Raw genomic sequence first — 17,568 nt, forward strand, 5'->3', positions numbered from 1 at the left:
TTTTAATTTTTTAAATACGTATCTAATATGTCTGATGGTTTTTAAAATAAATTATCATCAACACGAGAAAACTACTTTTGGGTGAGTAATTTAATTAAGGTCACATTATTTATTGTGAAATTGAAACTATAATAATCGTATAAGTTTTGTGGAAGGTATGTTTATGAAAATTCATTGTTATAGAGCCCTGAAAAAGAATTTAATAATTTAATTTGATTCGAAACGTCGGCAAGAATGAAATTGTTTTTTTAAATGTATCCTGTTACCCAACCAACCCCTTTTTCAGATAATATGAATATTTCTAATGATATCCCATCTGATAATCTCATATAATATACAATTGAGATATTGAATAGTTTCTTACTTGACTAAATAATCTTATAGATTTTGAGTCTGCTGAGAAGATAAACGGTTATCCCGAAAAGTATATCGAAATATTTGTGAAAAAAAGAATATTCAGATATTGTCAATTCTTCTAGATCTTCATTAAAACGAATGGGGCGATTTTGGTTATATTCACGATATTATATTTTAATTTTTTTTTAATGTAAAATTATGTTTAATTGTGACACAACTAGAAATACAAATCAATTCAAAGAACTAAGATTATAAAAAAAGGAAAGAAGAAAAAAAAGGACATTACACAGCATATCGCAGACACCCATATAGTGGCACATGGCATGAATACAACGATTCACACGTGTTCCCTATTTTGATTATCGGAATCCAGTTTGTAGTTTCAAGAATTGAACAGCTGATTAATTTTAATGTATTGGAATATTTAACAAACTGATATTATTTTTTGTTCTCAACACCCTGTTCCACTTTATCTGTACGACTATGCCACTTGCTACTGAAAAAAATGCTCCTGGGGCCTTCAGTTTCATTATGCTTTACATAAATTTTACCTGAAGTGAAACGATTTTCCTTTTCCAAAACACAACTTCATTCAATTTAAACATAATACCTTAGGCTATAAATTGTTTTTTTTGTAATTCCTCTGCAGCAGGAATTTCAGAGATAGGTGTACTTTAGAGTTTTTCTACAGTTGTTCGTCAAATCAGCTGGGTCATTTTCCGGTGATTATTAATTATAATATGAAAGTGTTATTTTCAAATAAGGAAAAGCAGATAATGTAAATGCGGTTATACAAAGGTGTATGTGAATATTCGAGGAATATATATATATATATATATATATATATATATAACAGAATAATTAGTGACTGGATTAACTATAAATCGATTCAATTCGTGAGGTTGCAGTCAATAGCTGGGCTGTTACAAAGAAAACTCTTTGTTATATGTCAAGCTTTCGGTATATTTCACACCTTCGTCAGGACAACTACAATAATAAGATTATATATCTTGTAAAAAATATATAAATATGGAGAACTTACTAACGTGAGAATAAAATATAAAATGGTTCAAAAACAGATAGAAAAACATTAATAAATGACAGTTAATAAAAATTTTGGCTGACAATGTCAAGTGGGAAAATTCTGAATGATACTCGAATTACTAGATTTTTTATTTTCTTTATCATATTTCAGTAGGTACGTGTAAATTTTGCTGAGACTATCAATATCAGTTCGTTTATTCATTGAATGTTCTTCGTTATTAATATGTATCATTTCCAAAAATATTCTTTTCGTTATATTGGTTTCTCTATCTAAAATATTTGGATTTTCAAAATTCATTTTATGATCCTCCGAATTAACATGTTCTGTTAATGCACAAGAATTAACATTTCGTCTACAGTCGCTCTTATGGGAAGTGATGCGACTACTTAGAGGTCTAGATGTTTGTCCTATATATGTTTTAGAACAATCCATACAAGAAATTTTGTATACTAAATTGGATTTTTGTTTATTTGAAATTGGAGCTTTTACTTTACTGTATAATTTAGATATAGAAGTGACATTTGTTTTAGATATTTTGAGGTTATTATTTCGGAATACATTAATTAATTTTGGTGTCAATTCTTGAATATATGGGAGTGATTTATATATGAATGAAGGTATAACGTTGTTATGTTCAACTTCTTCATTATTATTTTGAAAGTTTGTTCTTTCACAAAATAAAATTCTGTTTACTAAAGATTTAGGATAAGAATTTTGGATCAGAATTTTACTGAAATTAGACAAACTTTGGTTTCGTAAATCGGGATGGGTAATTTTGATGATTCTGTTTTTTAATGATTTTATTAAATTGATTTTCATTTTATTTGGATGATAGGAATGGTAATTAATAAATCTATTACTTGATGTTGGTTTTCTGTACCATTCAGTGATGATAATATTTTGTTCTGATCTCAATAACTTCATATCGAGGAAAGGAATTGAGTTGTTTATTTCCTCTTCAATAGTGAATTGGATATTGAGATCATATGAATTAAATACATTCAAAATTTCTTCTTTTCCATCTGTAGGTATGGTCAGAATCAAATCATCTACAAAACGTTTGATGAATGGAATAGGGAAAGATAATTTTTGAATACAGTCATCAATAAGCTCATCTAAAACAAAACTCGATAAAATTGGTGAAATGGTGGAACCCATAGGTGTGCCAAATATTTGTTTATAAAATTTGTCTTCAAATATAAAATATGTTGAATCAAAAATAAAATCTAAAATATTCATGAATGTAATTTTGTCTAATTCACAGTGTTCTTCAATGTTAGACCAATTTTTGTTCAAAGTTTGTTTTTCATTTAGTGAATTTATAAATAATTTTCAGCTTCCTCAAAATTATGTTTTGATAAGCCTAGATGTTGTTTCACTTTTCACAAACCTACCGTTAAAAGTAGTGAAACAAACTTCTCACGTTAGTAAGTTCTCCATATTTATATATTTTTTACAAGATATATAATCTTATTATTGTAGTTGTCCTGACGAAGGTGTGAAATATACCGAAAGCTTGACATATAACAAAGAGTTTTCTTTGTAACAGCCCAGCTATTGACTGCAACCTCACGAATTGAATCGATTTATATATATATATATATATATATATATATATATATATATATATATATATATATATATATATATATATATATATATATAAATATATAATCGATTAGTGAATCTGCAAGAATGACGTCCCGTGAGGAAACTTGCCCACATGTTTCTCAAACGTATTGCAATGTCTGTAGTTGTTTTTTAGAAGGTAGTTGTTCAACCTTACCGTATAGGAAAGTTGATAAAGGTGAATGTTTCTCAAAATATTTGTATGATTAGAAAAATTTTCAGTTGAATCGAGCCGTCTGAAATAATAAAATAATGATTGAGTAAGACATGCAGGCGATCAATAATTTTGAGAAATGAAAACAGATGGTGCAAATACTTCATAATAGAATTTTTGAATATAATTGTTTGACCAAAGTTTAACGAAATAACCGCAGAAAAATGACAGAAATATTTACATTTTTTATATAATAATAGAATTTATTATTGCTATTGAAATAAACAGATAGATATATTTCATATAATAAAAAGGATTTTATTATTGTTATTGAAATAAGTTGAGTAATTTGAATCATCATTTTATATTTTCTGATTGATCTTTTAGTAAATATTTGTATTTCTGAAATGAACTGATACAAGTTCGATTTTTGTACTACTTGAAACAGAATTATTCTTCTTGATCGGAACCTTAATTTATCTCATACAGCTGATAGCTCTAAAGTTAGATATTTGTAGAAAATTTTCAAGACCACTATTAATGTGTTATAATACTATTTACCCATTAAATAATTAATATTTTGAGAGAACATACTATCAATAAGGATAGAAATGATTGCATCACGTTCCGTCCGGAGTTGCAGAGATCCGTGTCACACGTTTGACAACTTTGAACTTTTCCAATGGTAGCGCTGACTGATTTCGTGATGGCGTCACATGCATTGAGATTATCGATAGATTTCGCAATACATTTTCTGACTGTCATATTCTGGTTGGCAACTGAAAATTGTATAACAATATAAAATATATAAAGCAAATCTTGTATACAGTGCGTGGATAAATTATGTAATCAATCCTATAAACCGTTAATTTATTTCGGAAAAAATAACAAATGATGACATCATATGACATTATCCAGCATTTATAGGAGAATAATGTAAAACATCAGGAAATCATATATCAGAAAATATATTATCAATTGATGGATGTAGTCGTTACTTATACGTGGTAGGAGATCATCATGAAAAATGACAATTTAAACTTCCTATGTTTTCATACCGCTTGTATTTGTAACTAACGTTACTGCAGTTTCGTCCTACTGGAACATTTTTTTAAAGGAATACAATAAACTGAAACAATGTGCACCCTTAAATAGGGTGTAAATAAATAAGTGTAAAACATTTAAGGAGGTGATTCCTCCTCGAAAAAAAGATAGGATCTTTCATATAAAAAAATTTCATTGGAGCATCCCTTGTTAAGATACAGCCCCTTGAAGGGGGTACATAAAATTTGTATAACAATTTTTTTCACAAGCACTAAAAAAGTTACAATATTGAAATTAACCTAACGTTTTGTACTACCAAAAAGACACCCAGCCAGAAATTTATTTGGTTTACCCCATGGTTGTAAGGGGTGGAAAACGTAACCCCTAAAATTTATTTCCAATGTAACTTTTCGTCTTATTATTTGTTTACCATTTATTTCTGATAGCCTGTTTCATTCCAAACAGAAAATGTCTCTTGAGTTTTTTGCGTAAAATAAACCAGTTCGCAGCAAAACATTATTTCACGAACAACTACAAAGATACATCGTCACAAATGCGAAGATACGAAACTAATCTATCTAGTAGGTCGCTATTAGCGATAGTGACAATTAAATTGGTATGAAGCTGTCAGTTTGTGAATTTTTGAAATTGAATTAATACTAATTGTGTGTTGTTGTTCTGTTCTTAATTTGTTACTTTAATAATTCATTTGTTATTAAAATGGCATAATCAAATGAGGAAATGGCTGATATGCATTACGTTTACGGTCTGTCGCAGGGGAATGGGTTAGAAGCTTTTAGAAGATGTGCTGAAATGTATCCTCATCGGCAGCATCCTTCACATGACATATTTGCTCGACTTCATCACCGATTACGAGAATATGATTCATTCGGCAAAAGAACGCAGGATTGTGGTCGCCATTGAGAAATACGAACACCACAGCTTGAGGAAGCAGTACTTAATTTGATTGAAGAACAACCCACTACCAGTACTAGAAAGATTGCTTTCCAGCTAAATATTGATCATTTGATTTGACGGTATTTCGAATTTTAAAGGAACAACTCTTATACCCTTACCATCTGCAACGAGTACAGGCACTGTTACCGCGATACTTTCCGAACCATCTTGAATTCTGCAATTGGATGCTGGAAATGATTAGAAGAAATTGTGACTTTCTGAAGACGGTAGAATTCATAGACGAATGTAGTTTTTCATAATCATTTCATAATTACCACATATGGGCTGATGAAAACCCTCACGCTATTGTCGAAACCAACCATCAAGAACAGTTTTCTCTTAACGTGTGGCTCGGAGTAATTGGGGATGATTCAATCCAATATTGCTGGAGGAAATTCTTTGGGCGTCAGAAGGGATATGTTTTTTATGCATGATGGGGCTCGCGCCCATTTTAGTCAAGTAGCACGTCAGCATTTAACTGAAACATATGCAAATCAGTGGATAGGTCGAGGAGGACCACAGAACTGGCCCGCTCGATCCCCGGACCTCAATCCTCTCGATTTCTCTATTTGGGGCCATTTACAGCATTTGGTTTATCGTACTCCTGTTCGCGATATAGAGGACTTGAGAAATCGCATCGTCGATGCGTGCAGGGTAATCAGAGAGGCTCCAGGAATATTTGAGCGAATACTTGGCTCAATGCGCCGACGTCTAGACACATGTGTAATGTCTGAAGGTAGACATATTGAACATTTACTATGATTTCTACATGTTGTGTGTTTTGTTATTAATAAATTAGTTTTGTTTATTACCCTTTAATCGTTTGATGCAGGTACTAACTACAAAATAACAATAAATCCGGTTCGCATTTATGACGATGTATCTCTGTAGTTGTTCGTAAAATAATTTTTTGCTGCGAACTGGTTTATTTTGGACAAAAAACCCAAGATACATTTTTTGTTTAGAATGAAACAGGCTATCGGAAATGAATTTTTAAATGGTAAACAAATAATGAGACAGAAAGTTACATTGGAAATAAATTTTAGTGGTTGCGTTTTCCAACCCTCACAACCATGGGGTAAACCAAATAAATTAGTGGCTAAGTGTCTTTTTGGTAGTACAAAATGTCAGGTTAATTTCAATATTGTAACTTTTTCAGTGCTTGTAAAAAAATTGTTATACAAATTTTATGTACCCCTTTAAGGAGCTGTATCTTAACAAGGGATGCTCCAATGAAGTTTCTTTCTTTTTTTCGATGAGGAATCACCTCCCCAAATGTTTTACACTTATTCAGTTACACCTTACAATCACAATAGGTAATTACAGGCGGCCTTTAATAACTCTGTTACCTGAATTTGGTTAATATGTCAATGTGGGTACGCTATTCTGAAAACCGGCGAATACACCAGTTCAATGGTCATTTAGTAGGTTACATCCGCAATGCTTATGTTTGTCAATTTCCAAGGATTCCGAATAATTTTGATCCCAACCCTTGCCTGCATAGTGCAAAATTTCCTTATCGTTCAGAATCGGGAACTTGTGGTTGCATTCCAAGAAATGGTTTGAAAACCTCGAATAATTTTCATCTAGTCTGATGGACCTTTCATACTCTGCATATCGTCACTTTACTTCATTGCAAAAAGATTCAAGTGTCTTCGAAAATAGAGCTGTTCAAAAAATTCGATTTGTCATAAATTTTTTTGAAGGATGATGTTTTTCAACATGGTGCAGTAATGATTCATATAATGAATATTTACAATATTCCAATGCATGAAAAGTCACCAATGATGTATGTATAAAATTTCAACCATTTTTGAGCGCAAATTGTTTCAGAATATTTTTTCAATAAAATTACAGCAATCTTCGAGGGCAAAAGATAATAGTATAATTTTTTTGGTAACTCTGATGGCTTAGAAATATACTTTCAGTTCGTTTTAAAACCTTTAAAATTCAAGAGTATTGTAAAGAAAACGGCTAAATCGAGAATGAATTCAACATTGACGTCGAATAATGTATGACAGTTAAATCATCGAAAAATGACATGAAACCTTTTTGTATAGTGAGGTTAAAATGAAGTTGGGTGTTCATCCGTTGTGTACTATTCGATAGATAGATAGATTTCTATGGGTTGAACAAAGCCTGCAAAAACGGTAACTAATCTTTTATCAAGTTTTTTACAAACTGTAGGTTTTCGGCTAAAATGAATAATTTGAAAGTGTCGAGTTTGTACATTCTATGCAGTTCTTGCTCAGCAATTAAACTGGAAATATTGTGCTTTAACATGGAACGCCATCACTTACCATTGGCTGAGATGAATAGAGCTGTAGGGCTTCTTCAAGGTGGCATGCGACAAAATGATGTAGCTCTTCGTTTGGGGGTCTCCCAAAGTGTTATCAGTCAATTGTGGCGGCGTTTCCGTGAAACTGGCACTCCAGCCGAACAACATCTAGGGCGAGGACGCGCTAAAACTGCAGTTCAAGACCGATTTTTGATCTTAACCGCAAGAAGACAACCGACAGGTTGCAGACGCACCAGGTAACCATTGGTCGTGATACTGTCAGAAATCGACTGCATGAAGCAGATCTCCACAACAGAAGGCCACTTAGATGTCCACCTTTGTCGAGAGGCAATCGCGGTAGAAGATTAGAGTGGTGTCAAGAACATCAAAACTGGGATGCAAATGATTGGGCCACAGTTTTGTTTACAGACGAATCCAGATTTGGATTTCATACAGATTCTCGTCGAGTAAGACTGTGGAGACGACTTGGAAATAATGAACGTTTGAGACACGTCCAGGAAGTCCACACATACAAAGGTGGTACAGTAATGCTATGGGGCGGAATCATGATCGGTGGCAGAACCGATCTCGTTTTTCGAAATCGCTCCCTCACAGCTCGACAGTACCTCGACACCATTCTTCTACCTATCATCCGTCCGTTTGCTGGTGCTGTTGGTGAAAACTTCCACCTAATGCACGATAATGCTCGTCCACATGTCGCGCGTCTAGTGACTGACTGGCTCACCAACGACGGAGTTGATGTATTGCCATGGCCAGCACAATCACCGGACCTGAATCCCATCGAGCATGTGTGGGACATGCTTCAACGAAGAATTACTCCGCATATAGGGAACATTCACACAAAGTTTCAATTGAGAGAGCTTTTAATCGCTGAATGGGCAAATGTACCTCAACAAGACATTGACAATCTCATTTTGTCGATGCACGATAGATGTAGGGCCGTAATAAACCAGCGTGGAGGCCATACTTTGTACTGATTCCAATTTGTTTTGTATTATGATTTTTTTTCGGGGTGACAAAGAAGAGCCATATTTTTTTTTAGTTTTGCTTATATGCGCACTCAACTTATTTTTACGGAGCCGTTGAAGGGCCAGTGTAATTTGTATTTCATTGCGACTTTTTCTCGAGATATCTACTGTTTTGTGACAGTGTAAAACACCCAAGAATTCGAAATGAAATAAAAAATTGAGGGTGGTTCTTCCAAATTTCAATTTTTCACCACAGTATTTCAACCAACTGATTCGAGAATATAGTTTTTTCTACTTAAGGTTCGAAATTTTCAGAACTCAACCAATATATTACAATGGTATACTTACAATCATTTTTATAAACGAATGTTACACAGACATATTCTGAGCTAGTAGCGCGATACGTATTGAAATTTCGAAGGAGTTTGTCTTCATCTGTCCATTCGTCAATATTTCTTAGCGATGATTTGAGAGTACTGGAGCCACTGCAGTTCATGGTTATAGCATTTGTAATGTTGAAAGGGTCATCACACTCTATTCCAGAACAGAGATAACATATTGCAGGATCAGCGAGAACTGAAAATTAAAAATTAATTTCTTCACAAACTTTCAAACCTAAAACGTCAACTGTTGATATCGTGCATCCAAAGTAACGTATAAAAAAGCGTTTCGCTAACCAAATCAGCATCATGAGGAGATGACAATTCCAACCGCTATGTAAATATTTTTAGATGCATGATGAATCAGGCATATAAGGTGAATCATTACCTTACATAATGAGGGTCATTAAATGAAATTCTAGTATTTTATATTGTTTCCGATGTTATTAACTATCTGATTGATACCTAATCTTCTGTTTTCTACTTTTAATTACGTAGACGAGTGAACTAAAATTTCTCAGGAATGGAACCTACATTTTCGGGTTCCTCAACTTTCGATGGCAACTAAAAAACTTGGGGTCATATTCTAGTGGCAATAATTTCGACGGAAAGGAAAGGTCTGGGATTTAGCAAATAAGCTTAGAGGATTGCAATAAGTGTATGTTGATCAAATTCGGCAGACTATAAGAGCACGCTATAAGGAACATATTCATATATCAGGTTTCATGGACCAGAGAAGTCTAGTGTTGCTCAACATAATACAGTGTGTAACAGTGTGTAACGGTTTTTGATTATAAAAAGTAAGATTTTTAAAAAAAGCTCGGACACGTCGGTTTCTAATTAAAAGGGGACACCTTTCAGTTTAATCAGATTTTTTGTAGTACGCACCCCCTCGGAGGGGTGCTTCCGATGACCCTTATTTAGATAGGAAAATAGGTCGAGTGGCACCTTGTTTTAAAGGTGTTTCGAATGCCTTTACAACTCTGTCAAAAGAAAATTTTTGTAACGATTAGTTTTCGAGATAATTTGAAGTTATAATTGCCATGTTAATAATACATTAGACAGACCACTCGGTAACTTGTATGCCTAAAAATAAAAAAAAAAATTGAGCAGTTCTTCTTATCAGTTTTTTGTTAAATAAAATCCCTTTTTTAAAATCAATACCCACTCTCCTCTTCTTCCAGTTTTCATTATTTAACGAGCAAAACCCTGGTAAACACCTAAGCAGAAATCACGTTCTGGATTTGATCACAAAATTCAGGGAGACAGGTTCGGTTTTAAATAAGAGAAGAAATGTTCAGAGAAGGGTGGTGAATGACGATAATGCGATTGGAGTGATTGGTCAAGTCATCGCCAATCCCAGGTTAAGTACCTGAGATTTATCAGCAATGGCCGGAATAAGCCATATGAGCGCATGAAGAATCCTTAAAAACCACAAATTCCATCCTTATAAAATTAAACTTGTTCATGAACTCAATGAGGATGATTTTGACCGACGACAGGAGTTTTGTGACAGCATGATTGGGAGATTAATACAAAATCCCGAGCTGCTTTATAACATCTGTTTTTCGGACGAAAGCTCATTTTATTTAAATGGTTGCGTGAACCGTCACAATTGCCGTTATTGGTCAGATGAAAACCCAAGACAATACGCAGAAATACATACCCAACATCCCCAAAAGCTGAATGTCTGGGCCGGAATATTAGGCAATCATATTATAGGTCCATTTTTTTATTGATGGAAATTTAACCGGTGATTCTCATTTACAACTTCTTGAAGAGGCAATACAACCTCGTATAGTTGAAATAATTGAACAGGATCCAAGATGTCAAGATGAATTTATCCATTTTCAACAAGACGGTGCACCAGCTTGGAAATTTGTTTGATAATCATTTTGAAGTACAATGGATTGGCAGAAGAGGTCCAATTGAATGGCCAGCACGATCACCAGATTTAACACGACTGGACTACTTTTTGTGTGGATATTTAAAGACTAAAGTTTATGCTACACAGCGAGCCAATTTGGATGAATTACGTCGTAGAATTATTGATGAATGACGAGCTATAAATCCTAAGATGTTGAATAATGTAAGAGCAAAATTCGAACAAAATCTTTATTGTTGCCTGGAGCAAAATGGCGCACATTTTGAACATTTTCTCTAAATTTCCTATGGGAGTTACCCTTATTAGGTGTTACTTTTTTTGTGTGTGCTTTAGAAACAATTATTGGGATTTATTAACCCTAAAACAGTTCTTTAAACTTTTTTGTGTCATCAGCATTCAAGGAAATCAGCATGTGGTATTCGTTGTGTAGGTAAATTTTTAGTATGATTCACTTTTTTATCAGAAGCATAAAATATCCATGTCAAAAGGCAACCTTCATAAGGAGGTGCCACTCAATTCACCTAAAATGTAAGGGTGGTAACCAACCCCATCCCCCAAAAAAATCTCCTCGTAATAAACAAATAATTCTTACTTTTTTACGAAATCAAGTGGACACGTATTAGCAGGTTGTCATAAAAAGCAAAAATTTATTTTTTTTATGAAAGTTCTGAACGTGAATTGTACCTTAGAAACAATTTGATTTATTTTAAAAACAGTTGAACTCTATAAAAATACCTTTAAATCTTCAAATTATCTCGAAAACTAATCGGTACAAAAATGTAACAGAGATGTAAAGGTATTCCAAAGACCTTCAAAACAAGGTGCCACTCGACCTACTTTCCCTATCTAAATAAGGGTCATCGGACGCACCCCTCCGAGGGGGTGCGTACTCCAAAAAATCTGATTAGTCTGAGAGGTGTCCCCCTCTAATTAGAAATCGATGTGTCCGACCTTTTTTTAAAAATCTCACTTTTTATATTCAAAAACGGCTGAGTTAAGTTTTCGTTGTTACACACTGTATTGAGGAAAATTATCAAGGAGATAACTGAAATTAACGGGTCCTCAAAACAAAGTGGATAAGTTGATCAGAAAGGGAAAATTTAGAGAGACCAGTGTTGCTCAACATGCAATAGGGAACAACTACAGAATATGAGAAGAATACTTGAAATTGTTGGGACCGGTCGTCGAGAACCAGTATTCTCGTTCTGGTGTGAGAAAAAAGGTTCCAAATTTCACTCATCAAGTTATTATTAGCTATTTAGATGAAAACGAAAAATCGGCCTGTTTAGCATTATCAGAAATTTACGAAAAAATAGATTTTTTTGCTAAGCTGAGTATATAAATGTATTACAAGTTGCTTTAAATTGATAAATGAATAAGACTAGAAAAATAATACATAAGGAATGAACACATGAGAATTATTAAATGAAATTACGTCAGCTATTGGGTGTAATGTACCCAAAACAAACAGAACATAAATTCATAGTATCGATTTTTTTTATATTAGGAAGAAGCTGAATAAGTCATTTATAAAACATGTCATTGTATTTTGAAATGAATGATTTTTGATACAATATTCCTTCGAAATTTCCATTAAAATTATTTCTCACAATACTATAACAACAGTTCATTAGATATTCATTTAACAATTAGGACACCAACGTCAAAGCTGTTTTTATTAGATAGAAGTATGATAGATCTGAAGATTCTAAAAGAAAACGTTGATATGTAGGATATTTTCCAATCGATTATTTATTATATACAACTGTTTCTGTTTAAAATCCATTTTTTCCGTTAACCAGCTGTCGCACCCCTACGAACGACAACCCTCAGAAGTCGAAACTTGTGCGAGCTAAGGATTAACGAGGTCTTACCTTTTAACGTGTGATTCCTAACACGGGTTGGCAAGTGAAGATCGATCGTTCAGACTAGGGCTTGAACCACCGACCAACACGGCAGTCAATTCGAGTGAGTGATCAAAGCACCCACGCCGAACCTCTTGGCTACCGACCGACCGACCGACAACTGAAGAAGTGTTTTCTAAATTTTACAATCAACTCTAGATAGCTACTTCCATGATGTAGTTGAAGTAGCATAGGACATCAATGTGTCAATAGTATCAATAACTTTAGCACCTGATGATAATAGAAAGTTTTTCTCAACCAATCAAAAATAATGCCAAGATGATTCAATAAAAACCATGTTCATGGAATGCCCCAATATTACAACAAATCATTCATGCATTTTCTGAATGTGACATTACATCTGCTTTTTATTATAAAAGAAAAAATAATTTCAAATTTTCAGAAGGTACGCTCCGTGATTTGAACTTGAACCTCATGGTTGAAAATTCACTTTAATTTTTGAGTGAGAATATCAATTATATTCTTATATTATATTTATGACGCCTCCGAAAACTTAAATGAACTGCCATACAAACATTTTATAGAATTAGCTTCTAAAACGAGAGCGTGAAGTGTTTTCCGAGATATACTACATTGACAGTTTGATTTTGAATGGTGAAACCAGCAGGTAAATATTCAACAGAGATTCAAGTTAATTAAGGGCACAGGTATTCACAGTAATCAACTTGTCGAGTACCTACCAGTTAAGTTTTAACATAAAGGATTGAATTGTCGTTTCGTATTATATCTCTGAAAACACTATACAACTTAGTAAGTTCAACACTCACAAAAATAATGGTCAATATTTCATGAGAAATGAGGTTGGTAAAAAGATAAGCAATCAAAATGTAGCAACCTGCAGTTAACTTCATACGATTCCTCTCAGATTATTATATCCATTAAAAACGTTATTACGTGAATATCCAGTGAACGGTTATTGTATAGTAACCCTTGGCGTAAAATGTATCTATTGAAAACACTTTTTCCTCATCAGAACAAAAATGTTTCAGTTATCTCTTGATGATGATAGCTTGATTAGCTAAACGCGTCGTGGAGAGTAAGGGTAAGGAGAACATTTTTTTGATTCAGAAACTGTTAGCAAAATTTACAAAACTGCATCGTGTGATGGAAGTTTTGGTTTGAGCAACAGTGTTGGAGAGGTTTTACAGCGCCATCTTGTCCCATTTTTGTAATATTTGTTTATTTTAGGTTATTCATCTCGGATTCGTTCCCAATATTATGGAAACATCGTAAACTCGATATTTTGTTGGGATTTTTGAATGAATTTCTAATTTGCAGTGAATTCAGTAAAACGACGAAATTACATCACATTTTGGCAAACTAGAGTAGAATCAAGTATTTTTCATATAATCACTCCAGATTAATAAAATGTTGGGCAATTAATTTCAAATCTGTTCCCATTATTGTGAAAATTTTGTAAACTCGACACTTTATTTCATTTTTTGAATAAATACATAATTCGGATATTTCATCACTGATAGCTACGAAATGTTATCCGTCATTATTACCTATTTTATCGTTTTATACAAATCCGTATTTTTGACCCAATTCACACAATTCTTTAAAAATCAGGAAATTTCGAAGACATTCTACAATTTTGAGATATTTATCTCAAATCCGTTCCAATTATTGTAGAAACAAAGTATACTTGTATTTTGTTGCAATTTTTGTATTGAAAAATGTATTCGAATTTTTTTCCATTACTATGGCCAATATTTCATCATATTCTATGAAACAAAGGTAGAATTATGTATTTCTCACAGAATTCACACAATTACCCTGAAAATTTTTCAAAATCCTTCAAAATATTATGGGAATAGTGCAATAGTACTAGAGAATTTCTTACATAATGCACACAATTCCTGTGAAAATTATGACATTTTGAAGACTTTCCACAATTTTGGGATATTCATCCCAAATTAGTTCAATATTCTCAATTGATATCATATTCATGTGCAAATCAGTACATCACAAATATGCTTTTATAATTACTGCGTAATTTGAGATCATTAAAGTTAATTAAGTGATAGTAACAGTTCAGAAATTGAATATGCCAAATAGCAGTAGTCTAGATCACTCATGTATAATATAATATTTATTTGTATGACATTCCACAGAATGGATGGATGTAGCCGTTAACTACGTGGTTGGAGATCATCATGAAAAATGAAAAATAAAACTTTCTATGTTTATATACCACTTGTATTTGTAACTAACGTTACTGCAGTTTCGTCCTATAAGCACATTTTCAAACAAACACAATAAACTGAAATGATTGTTAATATTTGTATTAATGTATAGATATATAAGGGATTATTGTATTCGTTTGAAAATGTCCTTATAGGACGAAACTGCAGTAACGTCAGTTACAGATACAAGTGGTATTCAAGTTTTATTTCTCATTTTTCATTCTACAGAATCATTTAAATGATTTCCTTTAAGTGATATAATCAATTCATAACTCATCTGATTCATTTTTTTAATCTATACTTATGTGTTATTTGTGTTTTACGACTAAAACAAATTGGACAAAATGTTTGGGAATTGAATTGAAACAGTCGGAGTTAATATTTGCCAGAAAATATATTATAAATTGATAGATGTAGGCGTTACTTATACGTGGTAGGAGATCATCATGACAAATGACAATTTAAACTTCCTATGTTTTTATACCGCTTGTATTTATAACTAACGTTACTGCAGTTTCGTCCTACTACGACATTTTTTCAAAGGAATACAATAAACTGAAACAATGTGCACCCTTATATACCTAAACAACCACAGTAGGTAATTACAGGCGGCCTTCAATAACTCTGTTACCTGCAGTAACGTCAGTTACAGATATTCAAGTTTTATTTCTCATTTTTCATTCTGCAGAATGATTTGTGATTTAATCAATTCATAACTCATCTGATAACTACATTTTTTGAATCTATACTTTTGTGTTATTGTTTTACGACCAACACAAATTGGACAAAATGTTTAGTAACATGAATGAAACAGTCGGAGTTAATATTTGCCAGTTCCACTTAAAAGCAGACCAAAATTTATGATAAAATAATCGTATTTCAGTTGCGTGAGTGAAGAAAACAGGATATTGCATTACATCATTATATTTGAAAATAACTAGGAGCATTTCGAAAACTTTTTTTTATGTCAATTACTGAAACTCATCATATTGTTGAGAGAAAGTATCCCATCTCATCAATATATTTTTTATGAAGCCTTATACTACCAAAAATTTCTTTTAGAATCAATTTCATAAGGTACCTATTGACATGCCTTTGAACATGTTTATTTACCAATTTCAACCTTGATTCACAAAATTTTACTCTCTCCATTTCATTATCATTAATATAGTTTAACCCCACAATTATATGTGTATTATCATATTTTGAAATGTTAATAGGAATATTGAATAGATAAAACTATTCATCAGTATTTAAAAAAATATCCAAAAATGAGTACCACTCACCATAGCTAACAGAACAAAACACTAACAAAACACATCCTTTATAAAAAAAATCCATCATCAGTTATGAATTGTTGATACGGCACTTTCAACCAAATCTGTGTAACTAGTGAATCATCAAAAACGGCAAAAACTACTTACCTATATCTTAGATCCTACCCATTTGTGTGTATAAAGAGTAATCAGTTTTTTACGATAAAAAAATTGAAATACGTTTGGGAAGGATGTTTATATTGTGATAAAGAATAAGGTTACAGCATTTCTTTGAATTTTAACGATTTGTATGAATAATTTGTTTTAATATTTCAGTAGGTATATGAAATAGATTTAAAAATTATTGTAATTTATATAGATGAAAAATGTGAAACTGGACCCTTTTCCCACTTTTCCCAAGCACCATCTACTGAAGACGCCAACTCGGTTAATGAAACGCCCGTCGAGAAAGGTATTGCATTTTTGGTGATTGGGTGATTAGACATAATTTATATGAATTGAAACGGGTATATTTTATTAGTTATTGGCTCATCAGCACCAATCTGGATAACATAACAAAATGAAGCACTCAATTAATTCATGACATCACGACATTATGTCACAGATGAGTCACTCATGTGACGATGACAGTACGTTATGACGTTCATACGCTCATTTGATCAAATCCCAGCCATAGGAATCTTCTTTCAATTGAAAGGGGTATATTTTAGAAGATATTAGTTTTTGGGATAGAAAGGTTTTGGCTTCTTGTTTATCTATCATCTATCTATCAAACAAAACTTCTCTTTCCGAGGTATAATTCATATTATATAACAAGTTTTATGAATATAACTCCACTTCCTTATGGTAGCGTTTTGGAGCAAACTCAATTATACCTGTGATCGAACTGTAATGCTTTAATAATACTTCATTGTAAGTCAAAAATATTTCGGTGTTTCATTATATTCATAGTTAGAACATGACAGTTACTTATGTTCAATGAAAGCATATCTGCAGTTTCATCATCTCATAGGTATTTTATTTTCCTGGTAGCAAAAAAAATTTGAATTTGAACAATTTTTTATTCATCATCAATATCATTCCAGAAAAAATTTACATCGGTATCTGAATTTTCCACTTATCTCTTGAAGTACCTCCCCCGTCCTTTTTTTATTGAGTTGTTTTCTAATATTTCTATATTTTTCATTGAATTGATTGGACACAGATTTCAACCTAAAATTCGATTTTTCTCCTTAAGTACTAATTTGATTTCATTCGAAAATCAGGAAAGGTATTTGCTAACATGTCGAGGAAAATATTGCTCGAATTCTTCAAAACGAAATCTGTTCCAATGAAATAAAAACCGATAACATGCTTGAACTTATGCTATAAGTTGTTTTCCTGCATCTTATATGCAGTACAAACGTAACCTCTCTATGATAGTCTCAAACTCTCTGGATTTGGAGAAGAGGATCTTCAT

At 32.6% G+C, this 17,568-nt stretch overlaps 1 protein-coding gene across 1 annotated transcript; it reads right to left on the reverse strand.

The window, feature by feature from the left end:
• Positions 1-3,427: 3,427 nt before the first annotated feature.
• On the reverse strand, positions 3,428-16,275 carry LOC111515870 (uncharacterized). Its single transcript, XM_023172072.2, has 3 exons — positions 16,119-16,275; positions 8,802-9,029; positions 3,428-3,964 (listed from the first exon to the last, which is right to left on the reverse strand). Exons 1-3 carry the CDS (start codon positions 16,174-16,176, stop codon positions 3,750-3,752), a joined length of 501 nt encoding a protein of 166 aa, XP_023027840.1. The 5' UTR covers positions 16,177-16,275; the 3' UTR covers positions 3,428-3,749.
• Positions 16,276-17,568: the final 1,293 nt, after the last annotated feature.

This window comes from Leptinotarsa decemlineata, unplaced genomic scaffold (assembly GCF_025532065.1).
Source record: "Leptinotarsa decemlineata unplaced genomic scaffold, Ldec_3_MD MMD2_tig00003902_RagTag_RagTag, whole genome shotgun sequence".
NCBI lineage: Eukaryota > Metazoa > Arthropoda > Insecta > Coleoptera > Chrysomelidae > Leptinotarsa > Leptinotarsa decemlineata.